We start from the raw sequence: 20284 nt of genomic DNA, 5'->3' as shown, positions 1-20284 counted from the left end.
GTGTAAAAAAAATGTGGCTTCAGACTCCTCTGAGCAGCCTCATCTTTAGCATTATTTGTACAGTATGAACATGAACAATCCCAACACCAATTCTTTTCTTTTATATACTTTCTGGATCAAATATTGCTTTCAGCTAGACTTGTGAAACCCAAAGGATTGTGGAAAGGCTGCATAAGTATAACCAAAGGTAAAATGTAGACATGGAGGTCTAATTTCTCATTGACAGCATAGCATAAATTCAGCTCTAACATTTCAATGGACATTATCAGTAACTTCACCTGAGGATGAGAGGGATGGACTTTCTGTCATGCTGAATGGCTGGATAGAGATGGGAACTGAATGTTGTTTTTGGCAAATATACTTGGAGAAGCCACAAAGGGATGGAACTTCAGTTTAAATTGCTGTGGCTAGTGTGTCTGGTGTCAAAACTCAACAAAGGAGCTTTGTTCTCCTCATCCATGGTTGGTAAAAATTAAGTCAGTTACTGTCTGCCAGCAGCAGGCTCTTGAGCACATATGTGCTTTATTCACTGCCTGTGGAGAGGAATACACTTCATGCAGAGAGGTAGCTTCTTTTACTTTTTTTGTAAATATGCCTAATGTGACATAAAAAGCTAAGCATTAGAGAGTCTGTGTTCTTTTTTGGGGGGGAGGGGAGAGCAGTGTAAAAACAAACTAATAGAAAATATCACATACCCCCCCTTTTATTAATAGATATAATGGCAATCAATGAATATTCCTTTTTTTGAAACAGACACAAACGTAATTTTCTGTGCTGTGCATGGTTGCATGGGAAAGAAACATGAAACCTGGCTTTTTTATTAATATTAGTACTGGCAATGTTATAGTAGGTTGTAGCCTACTACAGCCTTTTCTAGGAGAGCAAACATTGATGTACTGAAATCAGAACCAGATTTAGTGGGTTTTGAAAGCCTCACACGCTGGCAAAGACAGATGTGTGATCGTTCTGGATAAATACGCTTTTCTTCTTTCTTTAGTGAACTTGAGTAGTATATTTAAAATCAACTGGAATACATATTTTTTCCAGTCTTTTATTAATCTCATCATGCCATCAGGCATTCTGAAACATGGCAAAGGGACCAGAATTCCTCCTTCTTGCTTACTTACCTTCCTAATAATTTTCATTGACGACATTAGTATTGCAAACTGAAGCTAACACATTTTAAAAAACCTGAGTTTTTGAAACTGTGTTAGTGAGGTGAATGCAAAAGATGAGTATCCTTTCTTCAGCTGAAACCGAAATAGTGTGAACAACAATAATTGTGATAGTTAATGCTCATATAATTAAGTGTGGCTGTTTGGCATATTCACTTTTTTCTAATCTTTACAGCAGTATATCATAAATTGCTCTTGGCTCCATTTAGTTGTATCTGGAGGCCTGATGTGGGTGAGACAGTTACTGTAACACGTATCATGTTTCTCCTTCAATCTTTGAGTTCTGGTGCAAAATGTGAAACAAAACAATTAATAACTTCCAGTTGGATGCTTTGAAATCCAAAATAATCATGACATCGGCCTAAACATTTTGAGATTCTCTTTGTTTGCCTTTTGGATTTTGAGCCCTTAGGAGGAAATCGATACACATTTTTCAGCTTTCATCTACAACTATGAGGGCTAAAAACTTACTTTTTAAAATAATAAAATAACCTGACTTGAAGATTGTAGGCCAAAAAAAGCCAAATATCATAAGATTTATGATCAAATAATGAAAGTTGGCAACTATCGTGAGGGTATTGCATATTGTACAGATGAAGTACAAGAGATTTCATTGAAGATTACCAAACTACCTTAAAATTGCATGCATGTGTTTATGGATGTGACAAATTTTCTAAATTACACATAAGTGAAATGAAAAAAATGGCATGTGTACAGGATCAAAGATGGACATAGTAATGCCATCAAGAAGGCTCCAACTGTCTCATCTATTGGGCAGAACAAAGTGTTCATAGTACTTCTCTTAAACAATCATTTGTACAGAGTAGAGCCATTAAAAAAGATGTGTATGTTGTATTTCTATAGCTTTTCACAGAGGCAGAGGAAATCATAGCAGCAGGAAGATTAAAGAGCGTTAACAGTATTGGAGTGAAGTAAGAGTTCAGTGTTGTAGTGTCTGTTTAGAAAGTGTTAGGGCACATTTAAAATTTTTAGATTGTTAAAAAACTGAGGGAAATTTTCACTTTTTATTCCTTAGACTGGTCATAAGATTTTTATCTCTTTTGACATAAGCAATGTTTCAGAAAGTTAAATATGCAAGTCTCAAAAGGTTTTAAGAAATTTAATGTTATAACTATTGAATTTGTAAGGACAAAAGAGCACAATGGTCGTCCTGCTATTCCAAACACGGAGAGCCTGTGACGTGCATCAGTTCTTACACAGCTATGTAAAGTGTTGGGCATTATACTGTAGCAATAGCTTGTTACAAACTAGGTTTCAGAGATCGGTGAATGCCTGGTGAAATGGTTAACACTAGTCACTGCATTCTATTCTCTGCTTAGACTGTACATTGTAATTGGCATAACCATGACGACATATGAAACATTTCATGAATTCTGTCACACACACACCGTTATATTCAGCAGGAGTTGGAACTTCTATAAATCTTTCTCTTTCTCTTTGTGTAGGGATCTCTCAAATCCCTTCATTTCCCTATCCCATTTTCCACCTCATGCCAAGGCTCAATGCCATGGTTGCCCTCTCATTAGTCAAGGTGGGAGGATTGCTACTCCTTTCAGAAATGCACCATGGACAGAACTGCTGGGTCATGACAATCAGGGATTTTAGGCTTTCCTGCAAGTAAATGTGACCAGGCAGATGCCCCTTCATGACTCAGGTAAACAGAAAAAGGACATTAGAAAGGAAAATCAACATTGTTCCTAACTTAATCCAATGGAGGTCACCTGAGAGCAATGTGAGGGTACGTCTAGACTACAAGGTTTTGTTGACAGAAGTTTTGTCGACAGATACTGTCGACAAAGGTTCTGTCGACAAAGAGCGTCTATACTACATTCAGTTCTGTCGACAAAGCAAGCTGCTTTGTCGACATGGCAGTGTAGACGCAAGGACAGTTTACATGCAATAACACCTTCTGTTGACAGAACTCTGTCGACAGAAGGCGTTATGCCTCGTAAAATGAGGTTTACCAGCGTCGACAAAAGTGCTGAGTTCTGTCGACATTATGTCGACAGAACTCAGCGGTAGTGTAGATGCAGGTATAGTTTTGTTGACAAAAGTCCACTTTTGTCGACAAAACTCTGTAGTCTAGACACACTCTGAGATGTTCTCTTCACACAGGGAGTGAATGCCCGATAGCTTTTGTTCTTTTGCTCAGACATTCAGGACTCCATGGCAGCACCTTGTGCTGACTGTAGGTTAGCTGTTACAGTGCTCTTTTCTCCTTTCTACAAGTGTTTTAGATCAAAGCCAGTTTGGCATCTAGAAATAATAACCCTCCACAACACTACACACAAGCACCACCTCTACTTTTTTTATGCACATTGTTTGCGTAAAAATTCTCTTTAATAAATTAACATGTCAAATCAAATACAATAAACCCCTTACAAATCCTGGGTTCTCTTTTTGGTTTGATGGATTACTTTAAATTGGGAGCTTCATGAATAAGATTTGTTAAAAGATAAGTTACAATACAGAGTTTATATTGTAGATCAGGATGTTTGCTCTCCTGTCTGTCTGAAATAGATATTTATTTTAATTAAATGTGAGTTTTAATAACCAACAGACTCTTACAACTGTTTCATAACCAACAGACATCTATGAAGTGGAGCTTTGTTGATGATGCATCTTCAAGTCACTGTATGCTCTGCTTCTTTCTTTTAAAAGTATGCTCCCATCAATACACGGACGCCACTGGTGTGCTGACGTCTCCAAACTACCCCAATAACTATCCTGTCAAGACACAGTGCATATACAAGATCAGCGTGGAAACAAACAAACAGATTGCTCTGCACTTCACCAACTTTACCTTGGAAGGGAATAAGCTCTGCTCAGCGGATTATGTGGAAATCAGGCAAGCACATTTAGTTCTATTGTCTGTATTACTGCTCACAACTAAGGGGAGGAAATAGAATCCATTTACGCAGAACAAGGAACTGTAGTCTGAAATGTTCCTGGAAATGGTATGATGGAAAAGGGTCTGAGAGTGAACTAGAAATAAAACCTTGTAGTTCCCTCCTTCCTATTTCTTGCTTATCTTTCCTACTAGTGATGGTCTTGGATAAATTCCAGCTATCAGCATAATTGAATGAATTCTTGTGGGACTTATAAATTCTTTAGCAGAAGGACCTCCTCTTTCTGTACTGATTAGAGAGACACTATAAGTGAAAGAAAGCAAATAGTCATATAAAGTAAAAAATCTTAAATGAATCACACTGAACCATAGAATCCCTATGGACAGTAAGTCCATGCTTGAACAATAAGATATAGCATTAAGAATCTACTAAGGACCACCTGGCCAGGGCGTTCACAAGTGACTGAAATCCTCAGGAAGGTTAGAGTGGCTTCATAGACAGAAAATACAATAATAATGGGGCAGTTTCAACTGTCCTCATATTGGGTATGTATCACCTTAGGTTGGGATGCAGAGATAACATTTCTTCATACCACAAATGACTGCTACTTGTAGCATTTAGTCCTGCCCACAAGGGGAGAGGCAATTTTTGATTTTGTGCTAAGTGGAACATAGGATCTGGTCCAGGAGTTGGATTTAGCTGAACTGCTTGGTATAGCAACAACCATTCCCTCTCTCTCTCTCTCTCACACACACACACAGAGAGAGAGAGAGAGAGAGAGAGAGAGAGAGAGAGAGAGAGAATGGTTGTTGCTATACCAAGCAGTAACACTGAGCTCTTCAGAGTTCTTCTGCTCTGTTCCTGAACTACGTTGCCTCTCTTCCACTGCTCTGAGGACGTGGGGTAGATTGGCAGTGGGAGCGGGAGATAGAGTATGTGTGTGTGGCACAAAGTGTGTGTTTATGTGTGTATATGTGAGTGAGAGAGAGACTTTGTAAGCTGGCTGCTGGGGAAATCTCAGGTTAAACTGTACACTGCCTCTTTAAGAAAGGGACTCACCCTTCAAAGTAGGCTTCAGACTGCAACAAGTGTCTTCCTGAGCCAGGCTCTATCCCTTCTCTCCACCTTCCCCTTGCTCCTGCTCTGAGGAGATGGTGTACGGAGGGGGGGGGGGAGGGGGAAGAGAGAGAGAAACTGAGAGCTGGCTGCTAGAGAAATCTCAGAAACAGTTCACTGCCTCTTTAAGAAAGGCAGGCAGTCACTCACTGTTCAGACTGCAGCAGCTCAGAAAGGTAGGTGGAGAGAGGAGCACCTGAACACATGCAGCCAGCTGTACGCTCTCTACTAATCAGCTGGGTGGCACATTAATCTCTTCTTCATAGCCTCACGAGTGTGCAGCCAATACAGGTAAACAGTGAGGGGGCAAAACTAAAGACCATACAAAGTGATTCATACTGATAAAGTCCAAACCTGGCTGTGAAGAGTTACAAAGGGATCTCACTCAACCAGGTGACAAAACAGCAGATGAAATTCAAAACTGATGAGTGCAAAGTGGTGCATACTGTAAAAACAAATCCCACGAGTGCATGCAACTGGGGGAGGAGGGAGGGTCTAAAGCAGCAGATGCCCCTTAAGAAAGAGATCCTGGTGTCATCAGAATAGCTCCCTTAAAACATCTACTCCATATGCAGTGGCTATCAAAAAAGCTAACAATGTTAGGAACCATTAGGAAAGGAATAGTTAATAAAATTGAATGACACTAAATCCATGGTACACCCATACATTTAATACTGTGTGCAGTTCTGGCTAACCCATCTCAAAAAAGATACATTAGAATTTTTAAAGGTGGAAAGAAAGACAATGAAAATGATTACAAGCATGGAACAGCTTTCATATGAGGAGAGATTAAAAAACTAGGAAAGACTTGGGGACAGTTGATCAAGGTTTATAAAGCTATTAATTGTTTGAAGAAAGTGAACAGGGAAGTATTATTTGCCCCTTTATATTACACAAGAACTATGGGGCACTCTTTGAAATTAATATGCATCAGGTTTAAAACAAACAAAAGTACTTCACACAATGCATGGTCACACTGAAGAACTCAGTACCATGGAACATTGTGAAGGCCAAAAGTATAAATGGGTTTGATAAAGAGCTCAACATATTTATGGGCAATAAGTCCATCGATGGCTATTTGCTAAGATGGACAGAAATGAAACCCCATGCTCTGGATGTCCCTAGATCTCTGACTGCCATAATCATCTGGCACTGGCCCCTGTCAGAAATAGGATACAGGCCTAGCTAGACCAGTGTTCCTCAAAGTGGGCTACAGGTCTACTTTGGGAAAGCTCCTAGTGGGCCAACTTTGCTTTGTTTACCTAAAGGGTCTGTAACCACAGAGCCTCCTGGCTCCCATTGGCTGCAAACGGTGACCTGGAGCCAATGGGAGCTGCGAGGACCGGTAGCTATGGTCTCCTTAGGTAAGCAATGCAGAACGGATCCTTTAGCAGCTTCCCCAAAGCAGGCTCACAGTGCACTTAGAGAAACAGTGAGTTAGACCACTGGTCTGATGTAGTGTGGCTGTTTTTACATTGAAAAGTTACATGGTTTGTAAAGCATTCTATGCACTTACTTATGTAAGCACTATAGTTACTGCCCTGAAGGGAGATGAGTATATTGTTACTCTTGATTCAGCTGAGTATTGTGATCTGCTGCACATCGGTGGTATTGTTCTCCCACAGTAACAGCACACTGCTGGCATCATTAGCATTACAAACATTGATAAAGAATTTTCCGAGTGGTCCAAAGTCTTAGATGGTGAAATTTGCACAGTTCCATTGATTTGAATGGAGTTATGTAGAATGTATGAGAAGAAGTATTTGACTTCCGTGGACCGATATAATTTTATTCAAGCTAAGGAGTGGACCCCGTTGCTGTGCAGTGATTAGGAGAAAATATAAAAATTGAGCAGACTGGGATGTGGGTCAAAGGAGGCATTTTCATCGTTCATAACCACAGCAACCGGAGACATCAGAAAGTTGTTTTAAGTCTTGCTCAGTGGGGGAAAAGGAAAGAGCAGACCTTCTATATTAACAAGGTTAAACAGAATGTTTTTAAAAAAAACAAGTAGAAACAGGATTTCTCTCTTTAAAATGTGCTCTACTTTAGCAGTGCCACATTAAAATGACACATAGGATTTTGGGTTTATTTATTTTTTTTAATCCTGCTGTAGGATCTTCACTTTTTGTATGTGCAATTGCATTGTATTAACATTACAGAGAAGTCAATGACAGTATAACTACTATCATACTTTAAGTGAGGGACGTGTGAGGGGGATGGAGTGTGTGTATATGTAGAAATATGACTATCCTGAAAACCAATATGTTTAGGAGGCACAACAAAGTACTGCATATGCACACTGTTTGCAATATTAGGGGGTGCCACTACCAGCTAAATAAAAGACCAATAACATCAGCTGTAGAATCATCTGTGGAGGCCAGAGAAAATAATCTAAAACTAAGATTCATCACGTCTGTTCTGAGATACTGGCAGGCTAATGTAGGCTTTTGTTGCTTTGCAGAGGACAGACAAGATGATGTTGATACTTTGCGCTCATGGCTTCCCTGTGCAGCTTGGTGGATCCCAGACATGCTTCTTTGACTATTTTATTTATTTATTTATTTATATTTAAATATTTTTACCCCGCCTTTCTATTTAAAATATTCAAGGTGGCATTTTAGGGTGCTGGGATGAAATTTTTGAGATTTATGCCTGCTTTTGAAGGTATTTAGGCATTGCAGCTCTCAGTGTTGAACCACTTAACTGATTTAGGGCCCTACATTTCTTTTCCAGAAGGGACTTAGGAATCTATATCCCATCGGCTATCAATGGAATTTTGGCTCTTAAATCCCTTTTGAAATGAGAGACAGGTTATTAAATCATTGAGGCCTTGCAATGCTGAGTGCAGCAGTGCCTAAATACTTTAACAAGCTGGGCCAAAGTGCTTTCAAAAGGTTTGTGAGTAGTTGATTAAGACCTCTTGCACATTGCAGAACACCTTCAGTAGTTAGTAGTACATTCCTGCTAATGACAAAGCTGGAGGATTCCCAAGAGACCTTTCATTTACTCTTCTTACTTTTTCCCAAGACTTTTCTTCTGTTTCATTTTAGAGATGGAGGCTATGAAACATCACCAGTCCTTGGAAAGTACTGTGGTTCAGCTCTGCCTCCTGTAATCATCTCCCATAGTAACAGGTTATGGATAAAATTCGTAAGTGATGTATATGGCACAAAAACTGGATTTTCAGCTTACTGGGATGGTACCACAACAGGTAACATGAAAATACCAAGGATTTGATTAATCTCCTTGTTAAACTTTCATTTGTTTTCCTCTGTGCTATTTTCCATCTCTCCTGCACCTAGGTGTATCTGGAATCCCTTTTAAACACTCTCCCCCAAAAGAAACTGATTAGTGGCAACAGAAATCCAAGCAGTTTAGAACAGGGATATATATTTCCTGCTCTTGGTTAAGAAGGGTTTTTCTCCAATAAGTGATTTATAATAGCACCATATTGTAGACTATATTTTAACTTCCACTCTATCCTTTGTTTCTTATTAGGAAATTAAGGGCACTACCAGAAGTGGGGTTGGGAGATACATTGTGGGAGGGATTTTGCATTAGAACAGCAAAGTAGGAGATAGGACTCTTGGGTTTTGTTGCTGTCTCTGTTCCTGATTTATAATGAGACATTTGGTGAGTCATTTATCATTTCATTTCTTCAGGTTACTAGTATAGGAATAGCTATCTCGAAAGAATGCAGTTAGAATTCATTAGCTAATATTAATAAAATGTTTTAAGATCCCCAGGGAAAAAGTGCTTTCAAAGTACAATTATAACTGTGTATTTGCTATTTTTTTTTACATATAATTATGGCGAGAAAGAAGGGAAAGTATGAGGATAAACCTAAAGTCTCTTTAAAAAGATCTATAAGCCTATTGCCATGGCATGAGTAGTCATGGAAAGAGCCCTGGTAATGGATGTATCACATTCATTAGGAGATGATTTGTACTTTTCCTGAAGTGTAATTCCAGCAGGAGATATCTCCTGCCAGAGGTTAACATTTTCCCAAGAGGCTTTAAAGTGGGTATAATGCTGTGAGGTAGCCCCCTGCAGTGCAGCATTGCATTGGGTAAAGGAGAGTTACAGTAGCAGAGTAGAGAACTAAGCACAGCATCTCTTTATGAGAGAGGCTGGTGATGTTTAATGCCATTAATTATGGTTTTCTTTGTCCTTTTTAGGCTGTGGTGGAACCCTCACAACTTCATCTGGCTTGTTCATGTCTCCCAACTACCCCATGCCTTATTACCACAATTCAGAATGCTATTGGTTGTTGAAGTCAAGCCGGGGCAGCCCATTTGAAATCCAGTTTAAACAGTTGCACCTGGAGCTTCATCCAAAATGCAGCTCTGATTACCTTGCTGTATGTACGGTACCTCCCTCTTCCTCAACTGCTAGGCACATACGTGCTGAAACTAAGGGTGCGAGGAGTGTCGCAGCATTAGCTGACTTGAAGTGGTTTCCCTTATACACATGGATTACTTTTGTTTCAGTGGTTCTCAGCACCTCTACTATACAAATTGTTTCAGCACCCCTGGCTAGGGGAGGGAACACAATTTGAGTGCCCATGTACAAGGAGATAGAGTTTCACACAATTCTAAAGTAGGAAAATTCCATTGTGAATGCCACCTTTAAAGTTACAGATGGGATATATCTTGGAACAGAGGAGGAGAGTGAATGTGTGTGTGTGTGTGTGAGAGAGAGAGAGAGAGAGAAAGAAAAAGAGAGAGAGAGAGAGAGTTCGGATATGACTACACTTGCACCCTATTTCAAAATAGGGATGCAAATGAAGACATTCGAAATTGCAAATGAAGCTGGGATTTAAATATCCTGCACTTCATTTGCATATTCACGTTATGGCACTATTTCAAAATAGTGCTATTTCGAAATAAAACGTGCAGTGTAGACGCCTTATTTCGAGAGAAAACCCTTAAAATAACCTTTATTCCTCATTAAATGAGGTTTAACAGTTATTTCGAGAAGGATTTTCTCTTGAAATAATGTGACTACACAGTGCCTTTTATTTTGAAATAGCGCTATTTCAAAATAGCGTCATAACGCGATTATGTAAATGAAGCATGGGATATTTAAATCCCGGCTTCATATGCAATTTCGAATGTCTTCATTTGCATCCCTATTTCAAAATAGGGTGCAAGTGTAAACATACCCAGAGAGATTTAAGATTAAGTTGGAAGTCACTTCAGAAGTTTGTCCTTTTCTGCCATTTTTCCATTGTAGCACTTCTCATAAAATGTGATAGTTTCATTCTCCTTTACATATGAGAGATTGGTAAAATGTATTAACAGATGACTAATTTTCACTACTATCATCATCCCTCAAGATTTGTATGTCTCTCTTTATTCAAAGGTATACGATGGCAACAGTAGCAGTGCTAGGATGTTGGGTAAATTTTGTGGGAATCAGATACCTGAGTCAATCCGTTCCACCAGGGATACTTTTTATGTGAAACTAAGGACAGATGGTCATTTCGAAGGCAGAGGTTTCCTTGCTGAGTACAAGCAGAGTAAGTATGAATGAGAAGAGTGAGAGCAGCAAGTTGCTAGAATGCCAGTATTGGTTCTATAAACGTATTGTGCTCTCTGGTCTCAATTGTGATCAGAATTCTCTTCCATGGAAGATTGTGCGTGTATTGTATCATTTGGCTAGATTCTCTGGTCAGTTAGGACCACAGCACATAGTGGACTTAAAATGGACAGATATAGCTGCTTGTGAATCTCATCATGTGTGAAGTTATGCGTCAGGGCCATTTTGGGGCAGGTGTGTGGATGGGAAGATGAGAGAAGGCTTAATGGAGCAGTGCACAGATACTCCTGATCCTATTGGTATAAGGTTCAGACAGTGGTGGAAGATAAATTAGACTTTTTGCTTCTTTAGTTACTTCTGGGGTAAGGTGGCTGAAGATTGAGGATACACAACCAGATCCTTTTGGCCCCCTCCACAGAATCTGGTTCATAGATTCTAGTAATGCCCATCTGGAATATTTCTCAGGATTTCATTGTTCAAAGCATTTGTTGCAAAAGACACATTTTTAAATTTCTTTGCAAAAGAATTCTTCTCCTAGTATTATAAAGTGTTATATGGAAAGCTGTATACCAGCATTTGGAGATGTATCATTTCCATGAATGAACGTGCTTGGCTAATTACAATGTATACACAACAAAAACAAAACAGTACCTCTTGTACTGATTTTTATTGGTATTAATGAATGAACCTATTTATTTTTAAACAAAACATCACTATATTTTGGGGGGGGGGGGATGTTAGTCTGAAAAAGAATATGAAAGGTATGTAATTTTTTATTTTAAAACTTTTTTCTTTTAATGCCATATTTTATGTAACACTTTCATGGCTGGTATTTATATTTTAAATGGTACATCATACAGAATTCTGAATTTTCTTCATCATCTCAGATAGTGTCCCAATATTATGTGCCATATGGGTAAGATAAACTTTTGATACTTCTTTAAGTATAAACTGCAATACAGTTAATCTCTGGGTATCCTGAAAATGATATGTCATCAGAGGATTTATAGGTTTACAGAAAGTGCTATAGTTGGGAATTCCTCTGGATTTGAATTACAGTAAATGGTTATACGCTACTGATTCTAAACAGAATGTTTGAAAAGCCAAGAATATTCAAGTTCAGTTTGTACTCACAATTTTTATGTGTGATGTGTTTTTTATTAAATTTGACTGGCTCACGCATGCCTTAGAGGAATCACAGTGTTGCAGCATGTTTTTTATACACCACAAAGACTTTTCACATTGCATCTATGTCCTTTTTTAAAAAAGGACAATCACTGGATTCTCTAGTTGTTGTTGGGGCTTCTCCTTGTTGCTGCATCTGTGGAAAAACTCCTCCCGGTCTGGTGCCCCCTTCTGTCTGTCATTTGTGCCTGTGGCTCCTCACATTCCAGTCACAACAGTGCTTCCTCTTCATGACTTAGACTTCTCCCTCTTTGTGGCGTGGCCCTCTGGCCAAGTGATTATCATTTTCTCCTTTCAGAATAGCAAACCCTCATTGGACTGGTTAACCAGGTGTCATTTTCAGTAATCCTCCAATTCAAAGCTATGCCCCTTTTGCAGTGAGTTGGAGGGGATTCTGGGCCCATCCTGTACTCTGGTTTCTAACTCAGGGACTCTTGAATCAGTGGCCAATGTCTGTGCAATCTCATAACTTGTTGCCCTTTCCCTGAACCTTTTCCTACTTCATTTCTATCTGGCTTCCACTCCACCACCTTTCTGGGCATGCCTTCTTTCAGGGACTAGAACCCAGGCCTTCTACTCTCCCCTTTCCTCCTTGCCTTCTCTAAGCCCAGAGAGTGACTGGCTCCCATCTGCAGCCTCCTTCTGCCATTACTTCATGGCCTTATACCTGCCCTGGCTGCTCCAGTCCAGGTGGGATCCACTTTCAATCACTATGAAGCCAATTTTCTTTCAGGGGCAGCCTTTCAGATTGCTTAACTCCTTCAGAGCCACATTAACCCTTTCTAGGGGGTGATCTCCACATCACAAGAACCATCAGAATGTTTGCAAATACACCTACAAGTATGTCTCTGAGAGATATGCTGGAGGCATGTGTATTATGTGGTTGACACTACTCTTTCATTACTAAAGATTCACAATAAATTCAAGAAACAAAACTTTCAGTGGCTTGTTCAAACTCTGAAAATGTCCAGCAGGTATCAGTTTGAAATATGGTAGTTAACCATATATATTTACAAATCTTCTTGTGTATGGTTAATCATGACACATTCTAAAGGAAAATATGCTTGTTGGTATAAGACTAACATGTGGAGGAACCCACATACCAGATGTATTTCTGGTACAAAAATGGAACAAGAAGGCAGCTGCTTAGTCCAACTCTCATTCTGCAGACTCCATTTTGGAGTTTTCATGTAGTCCTTCTCAGTAGACATTTCCCAGTGCTTGAGTGTGAATCTGCAGACATGTTCCAAATCAACCACTCTGAGACTCAGTGGCATTCTGGGTACTTTAGAATATTTAAGTACCTAGGCTTAGAATTACATAAATAATTTTGAAAAAAGAAATCCAAGACCTGCATTGGAAGTATGTTCATTATTTCTGATGGTAGATAATGAAAGAGCTGTTCAAGTGACTCTCAGTTACCCACAATTGGTCAGTTCCATTATCAGGCCAAGAGTACTCGTGGATTCCTCACTAATGCTGAGTTCTCACATAGGACCTGTTCGTAATACTTTCTACTCTTCTGCTGTGCTAGGAAACTCCATCCCATCCTGGAGGAGGAAGACCTGGCCTTAGTTGTTCATACCTTTGTCACCTCTCAGCAGGTGTACAGCAATGTCTGGCATGAAGCCTTCAGAACGTAAGAAACTGCTTAACAATGCTGCCGCAAATCTCCTCAGGAGCACAGGCTGCTGCAAATCTATCAGACCTGTCCTCTGCTCTCTATATTGGCTTCACATAGATTTTTAAATCAAGTTCTCGATCTCACTACTTACAATCAAAGTTCTCCATCGCCTTAGTATCTAAAAAATCATCTCAAGTTCCAGGACAAAGATGGTGGTTGGCACAATGGGATTCTCAACAATTAAAGCAAGGAGACAAAAGGAGGAAGGAGAAAATTTGTTCCTCTTGGTTTCTGAGGACAGGACAAGGAGTAATGGGCTTAAAGTGCAGCAGGGGAGGTTTAGATTGGACATTAGGAAAAAATTCCTAACTGTCAGGGTGGTCAAATATTGGAATAAATTGCCAAGGGAGGTGGTGGAATCTCCCTCTCTGGAGATATTTAAGAACAGGTTAGATAGACATCTCTCAGGGATGGTGTAGACGGAGCGTGGTCCTGCCTTGAGGGCAGGGGGCTGGACTCGATGACCTCTCGAGGTCCCTTCCAGTCCTATTATTCTATGATTCTATGATTCTATGAAAACTTCCTCTGGGGGAAGTCTGAGACTCTGGTGCTAAAGACTGGCACAAAACTTACTACTTTTTGCTCCAAGGCAAGTTACATTTCTATGACCGGGCCTTTTCTTCTATAAATGCCTGGCAACAATTATATTTGTATTAAAGCCTACGCACACCACAACTGAACAGACACTACACTGCACACACATCTCCCTTTGAGGAGAGGATGAAAGAACAAACTTCATATGACAAATAAGTGTCATGTTCTTAAAGCACTATTGGATGGTCCTCAAATAGTACTGTGATAGACACCATATGAAAACCTCAGTGGAATAGAATTGCTTTGCTAATTTGTTCTTCAAACCCTTTGTATATTTCCTATTCCAGACAGAAGAACTCCTTATTTTTCTGGTCTCTCCCTATAGCAGGGTGTGCGCCACTCCTGCCTTCCTGCACCACAGATATCTGCTGAGCCTGCATCACTGTTCCCTTTAAGCTGTATGCTTATGCGGCTGCTCAGGAGAAATTCTGATGCCACCCAGCTGATTAGTAGAGCGCTCTCAGCTAGATTGTTTTTGTTTCTACTGGTGATACACATTTGCACATGCTTCAGTGCACATACAAATGTATTCTGCACAAGGATGGAAAAAATCCACACATGGATGGAAGAGTTTAGAGGAAACATTGGCCTACACTGATTGGGTATCCATATCAGTTTATTTTAGATTGCTCCACCAATGCCTTTATAGTTTTGTAAAGTGTCTTGTACATTGTCAGCCCTTTTCTTAGGGACCAGGAAGAGCAAATGTCTCTCTTGAGAGCTCTGTGAGACTGCATTCAATCAGCCCTGTTCCCCCTCCTTGAAAATCCTTCCATGTTTTTTTAAATCAATCCTCAGATGATGGGTTAATTAATCCTTTAGCTCACCCAGCTTGCTTTCCTGAGCAGCTAATTACCTTTCATTTCCCAAATCAGCCTCTTTGGGGAGCTACTTAGTCTCAGAGTCACCTGAATACAGATTCCCCTGTTAGCTCTCTGAGGCTTCCAAGTACACATTCTATGGGGTAACTGAAGGCAGCATGTTCTGCAGCACAGCATTTGCTTGTATTGGCAGTCTCTAACTCTAACTTCTGGAGAATCAGTGGTCCAGAGACATGGCTATTCTTTATCCTTTCTCTAGTTTCTTGTCTCTTTCATCCCCTCCCCAGTTCAATGAAAGCTCTCTTAATCCTAGACAAAATCCCCAAATCCTCCACTAGAGCTCTGCTCGATGACTAACCAGGAAAAGTATTAAGAACTTCAGCTGACTTCCAGCATATCTCACATAAGCCAAGTAGATTTCTTTTGTCTTTCTAGTCATATGTGAGCTTTATTTCCCTCAGTTCACTCAGGTCATAGAATCATAGAGTACATCTATACAGCAGGGCTAACGTCAAATTAAGCTACGCAACTTCAGCTATGTCAGTTGTGTAGCTTAAATCAAAATAGCTTAATTCATCTACACAGCAGGAAGTTGAGGGTAGAACACTCTTCCTTCAACTTCCCTTACTCCTTGTGAAATGAGGGTTATCATGAGTCGGAGTAAAAAGTCCTCCAGCTCAACATTATTTTGAAATAAAGGCTTGTAGTGTAGATGCGTACTGTGTTATTTTGGAATAACATCGGTTACTCCAAAATAACGCTGCCGTGTAGACATGCCCATAGAAAATTAGGATTGAAAGTCCAACCTTCACCTCAAAGTAAGATCAACCCCTACAACAGTATGTGAAAAAAATATGTGTGTGCACAATATTATGTCTAAATACATTTCCGGCCTATAACTTGGTTTCAGAGGGACTTATTAAGGTAGATGGTACAACACATTTTTATTCTGAGTTTTTTAAAATAACATAAATAGATGTTTCTAGAGAATAAGTTTGCATTTGAAAAAAGAAAAACAGGCAAAAAGAGTATGCAGGAAAATGGGGGAAATTGGCTCATGATTCTGGTATTACTTGAGAAGAAGGATATGCTTGTCATGAACAACTTTGAGTTTGGAAATCTGGATTTTGTTCCTGGTGCTTGTGTGTCCTTGGAAAATCACTGACCTCTCTCTTTTTAATTCTCTTGCTCTGTAAAACAGGTATACTTACACATAACTCATGGCAATATTGTTAGAATTTATCCAGTAATATTTGTAGCTAATTTGAGATCCTGGGATAGAAAACAGTATGTAAAGTATAATCTATTACTGTATTTTTTCCAGTTTGCCAAGGAATAGTGATTGCCAACCGTAGCCATGGCATCTTGGAAAGTTTAAATTATCCAAACAATTACCCTCTAAATGAACACTGCAGCTGGACCATCCAAACTACAACTGGCAATACACTCAGCTACAGCTTTACAGCCTTTGATGTAGAAGGATCGAACTGTGATCTGGACTACTTGAAGGTATGAATCCAAATTCCAGACCACATGTAAACCAGTTCCTTTCATGGAGAATAGAGACTGAAAATACTCTATGACCTCAATTTTTCACATCAGAAATATTTTGTTAGAAGACCAAGTAAAGAAACTCTAATTGTTATTGATTACATTGTATATCTTACCTGTGTGTCTATTGGTTTTAGTCATTTGGTACTTAGTAACTAGCCCAAATCAGAAGATGGAAGATGAACCTATTAGTGCACTTGATGGTTCATCAGTTTCCAAAGGGAACACGTGTTTGAATGCTATTAGAAAGAGAGGGAGTGGGTTTTTTTGTTTTGTTTCTTTTTTGGTCTGGTCAAGATATTGCATGAGCTAGAGATATACTCATTGCAAAGAATAGTCATATGTCTTAACATTGTTTTATCATGGGTAATATAACGTATGGTACCAATTCAACAAAGCAATTATGCACGTTTGTATATCATTATTTAGGAAAGGCTGTAAGCACATTCTTAAGTATCGTTGACTTGAAGTTAAACATATGCTAAAGTGTTATGCTCCACACAGGTAGTCTTAAATTTAAATTCTGCATGTGCTTATGGGTTTTTGTTGAATTGATAAGGCTTCTCTAAGAGTACACTTCACTCCTGTGGCAGGGGGTGAACACAAAGCATTTAATCACCAGTGAAGCTTTGCACAGGGAAGAATTGCACCCTAAGGGTCTATATTCCAAAGTTTTGAAAAATATAGCTATTTGGAGAGAAGAGGTTGATAATGGAGTCATGGATATTTAAGGGTCCCTTGCATTTTGGGGCATCCCCATGCGGCTGGTCTTGCTGGAAGTCAGGTGACATCTCTGCTGGTCCTTTTGGTCATGTCCATTTGGTGTGCCAGTTTTCACAATTGAAATTGATGAAAATGGTGATTCCAGCATCTTCCTGCAGAAGACAGGAGTGGAAAGAAGGTAAGGAAGGAAGTATTGCAGAATATTGAGAACTGTCAGGAATCAATTAATATCTGAAAAGTTTTGTGGCCAAGTCAATAAGGAAACATCAGAGCCATGCTGAGAAATGACACTGCCAAATTCCAGGATGTCTAAGCCATCGATCAGTGAAGTGCAGGGAGCATGAGCACAGTAGAAAACCCTCAAAGAGAAAGGTGGTTGCTCGAAGGCAGTATCCCAGGAGCCATGGCTGAATGATACCAAATCAAGGGTTTGATGGACATTTTAAAAAACAGAAATAGAATATGTTGATGAAGGCAAAATGGGGTGATGTGGACATATGGAACTGTCCTTTCTTTTAATAATTCCTAGTTTGTTTCTAATGAAAGAAAAATGAAATTAATTTACTGAAAAGGCTCCATTACAGGGGAAAATAGTCATAAACCTGTGTTAAAGAGTTTTTAATTTACAAAAGAGGTGGTCAAGTTGCAGAGGTTAAAACCAGAAACATAAAAATCGGAGTTCAGTTAGACACTTTAGAGGAAAAGATCATTTTAAGAGAAATCAAAATAACTGCTTTTTTGTCGTAATACAAATATGTCTGTCTTTAAATGTCATTTAAAATTATGATTCCTTGGTATGGAAAAGATGTCTTCATTCTGCTGCAGGGCATACAAAAATGTGCCAATATGTAAAAAGCGAACAAGGGTGAACGAGTTAGGAAATCAAGTAACGTTTGTGTCACCCTGTGAATTGTGAAAGAGGGAATATTCTGGCCTTAGTACAGAGATTTATGGCTACATCTAAACTGTAGTCTTCTTTCAGAAAAAGCTGTTCAAGAAGAGATCTTCCAGAAAAACTTCTTTCGAAAGATAGTGTCTACACAGCAAAAGCACAACGCAAAAGCAATGTGCTTTTTCGAAAGATAGCAGCCACATTTCTTGGACGCTATCTCTCATTTAAGTTGTGATTACTGTGGATGGAGTGGCCACCAGGGCACCTGTGCTTTTTCTTGGAAGCCTCTTCTTTAAAAAAAACAAACCCTCTTTTTTGCATCCGCACATGCCTTTTTCCGAAAAAGGTCTTTTGGCAAAAGACTTCTTCCTCATAGAATGAGGTTTACTGCCATCGGAAAAACCCCTCTGTTCTATCGAAAGAACTCAATGGCAGTATGGACACAAGTATTGTTTTTCTGGAAAAACGCTGCAGTGTAGACATACCCTATGAAATACAGGGGACAGGGAAGAATGTTTTGAAATGTGTGTGTCACTGATTTTCTTAGCAGATTGTATATACAGGGCAGGGGTGGCCAACCTAAACCTGAGAAGAAGCCAGAATTTCCCAATGCACATTGCCAAAGAGCAACACTTCTGTGTCACCAGCCCTGATCATTTCCCCATCACCTCTCTCAGCACATCCCGCCGACTGGCAGCCCCACCGGTCGGTGCCTCCTTCTCCTTTTCCTACTGCCCACTGGGATCAGCTCTTTCTCAGTGGGAGACACAGGAGGAGGGAAGCATGGGTGTGACAGGCTCAGTGGAGAGGATAGGAAGTGGCAGGATCCTAGGGGGAAAGGGTGGAAGGGGACAGCGCCTAAGGCAGAGCTGGGGGTTGAACAGTGAGCACCCTCCACCCCAGTGGAAAGTTGGCACCTTTAGCTCCAGCCCTGGATTTGGTAGCCATGCAAGAAGCTGCATATTAACTTCTGAAGAGCCGCATATAGCTCTGAAGCCACAGGTTGGCCATCTCCGATAGGGTATTCCTGTGCTGAAACCCATGCTGAAAACTGACTTCTGTTTGCCAGGGGAGAAAGCGTTAAATCTAAATAAAGCCTCATAATTATTAGGGTGGGACAGATGTTGCAGTTTTGTTGCAAAATATTATTACATTTAAAAAGAAAAGCTCCAGAAGGACCAACCAGGAATAACAATGGAATCATAGCTTAGAAAAAACAGGTGTATATTTCAGATGATTGAAGAAACAGAGATATTTCATTATTGTTATCTGAAATGGGTGTTTTGTAAACTTATACAGATGTGTTTTGGCAGGCAGAAGACTTAGTCAGCTCTATAGAGAATGCACTCCAGAAACTATGTAGCTGCAGAAGGAAATAAAAGAGCAGAACTGCTTTAAAGAGTCAGTGTAAGGAAATGAGTTTAGATACAATTAGGAATTTATTAATATTATTTATAAACAAGCGGAAACCAGACCTTTGAATGTGAAACCCTTTAGAATCCTGGACAGGAAGAGAATGGGTGTGGGAGGGGATGTGGGAGGCAGAGGTGTGTGTACAGATACAAATCTGTGGATCTGACTCTACGTTTGTATTTTTGCATCCACATCAAATCCTAAACTATAAAAAACCCTGTTTTTCAGGGCTTGTCTTCACTTCCCCTGAGATCGATGCTCCGGAGATTGATCTCCCGAGATTCGATTTAGCAGGTGCAGTAAAGACCATCTAAATTGACCGCTGATGACACTTCCTTCAACCCTGGTATTCTACCAGGCTGTGAGGAGTAAGGGAAATCTACAGGAGAGTTTCTCCTGTTGACCTCCCACAGTGGGGTCACCACAGAAATTTGTCGTAAGGTATGTCAACTCCAGCTATGCTATTCTCTCAGCTGTAGTTGTGTATCTTCGGTCAACCTTCTCTAAGGGTATGTCTACACTACTAACTTTCATAGGCGCTACACTAGCGCTCCGCTAGTTCGAACTTAATTCGAACTAGCGGAGAGCTTAGTTCGAACTAGGAAAACCTCATTTTACGAGGATTAAGCCTAGTTCGAACTAGCTAGTTCGAATTAAGGGGTGTGTAGCCCCTTAATTCAAACTAGTGGGAGGCTAGCCCTCCCCAGGTTTCCCTG

At 39.9% G+C, this 20284-nt stretch overlaps 1 protein-coding gene across 3 annotated transcripts in view; it reads left to right on the top strand.

Annotated features, from left to right (window-relative positions):
- Positions 1-20284, top strand: part of LOC102443731 (tRNA (cytosine(38)-C(5))-methyltransferase) — a 277295-nt gene that overhangs the window by 108392 nt on the left and 148619 nt on the right. For all 3 annotated transcript variants that reach the window (XM_025182828.2, XM_006119493.4, XM_075922454.1), the window contains 5 exons: positions 3858-4044; positions 8215-8375; positions 9343-9524; positions 10529-10685; positions 16314-16498. In XM_025182828.2, the coding sequence (XP_025038613.2) occupies positions 3858-4044; positions 8215-8375; positions 9343-9524; positions 10529-10685; positions 16314-16498 (872 nt within the window). The remainder of the gene's footprint in view (positions 1-3857; positions 4045-8214; positions 8376-9342; positions 9525-10528; positions 10686-16313; positions 16499-20284) is intronic.

The sequence above is a fragment of the Pelodiscus sinensis genome, chromosome 2 (assembly GCF_049634645.1).
Source record: "Pelodiscus sinensis isolate JC-2024 chromosome 2, ASM4963464v1, whole genome shotgun sequence".
Classification (NCBI taxonomy): domain Eukaryota; kingdom Metazoa; phylum Chordata; order Testudines; family Trionychidae; genus Pelodiscus; species Pelodiscus sinensis.
Note: the sequence above shows the minus strand (reverse complement) of the source record. Positions and strands in the feature narration are given on the sequence as shown.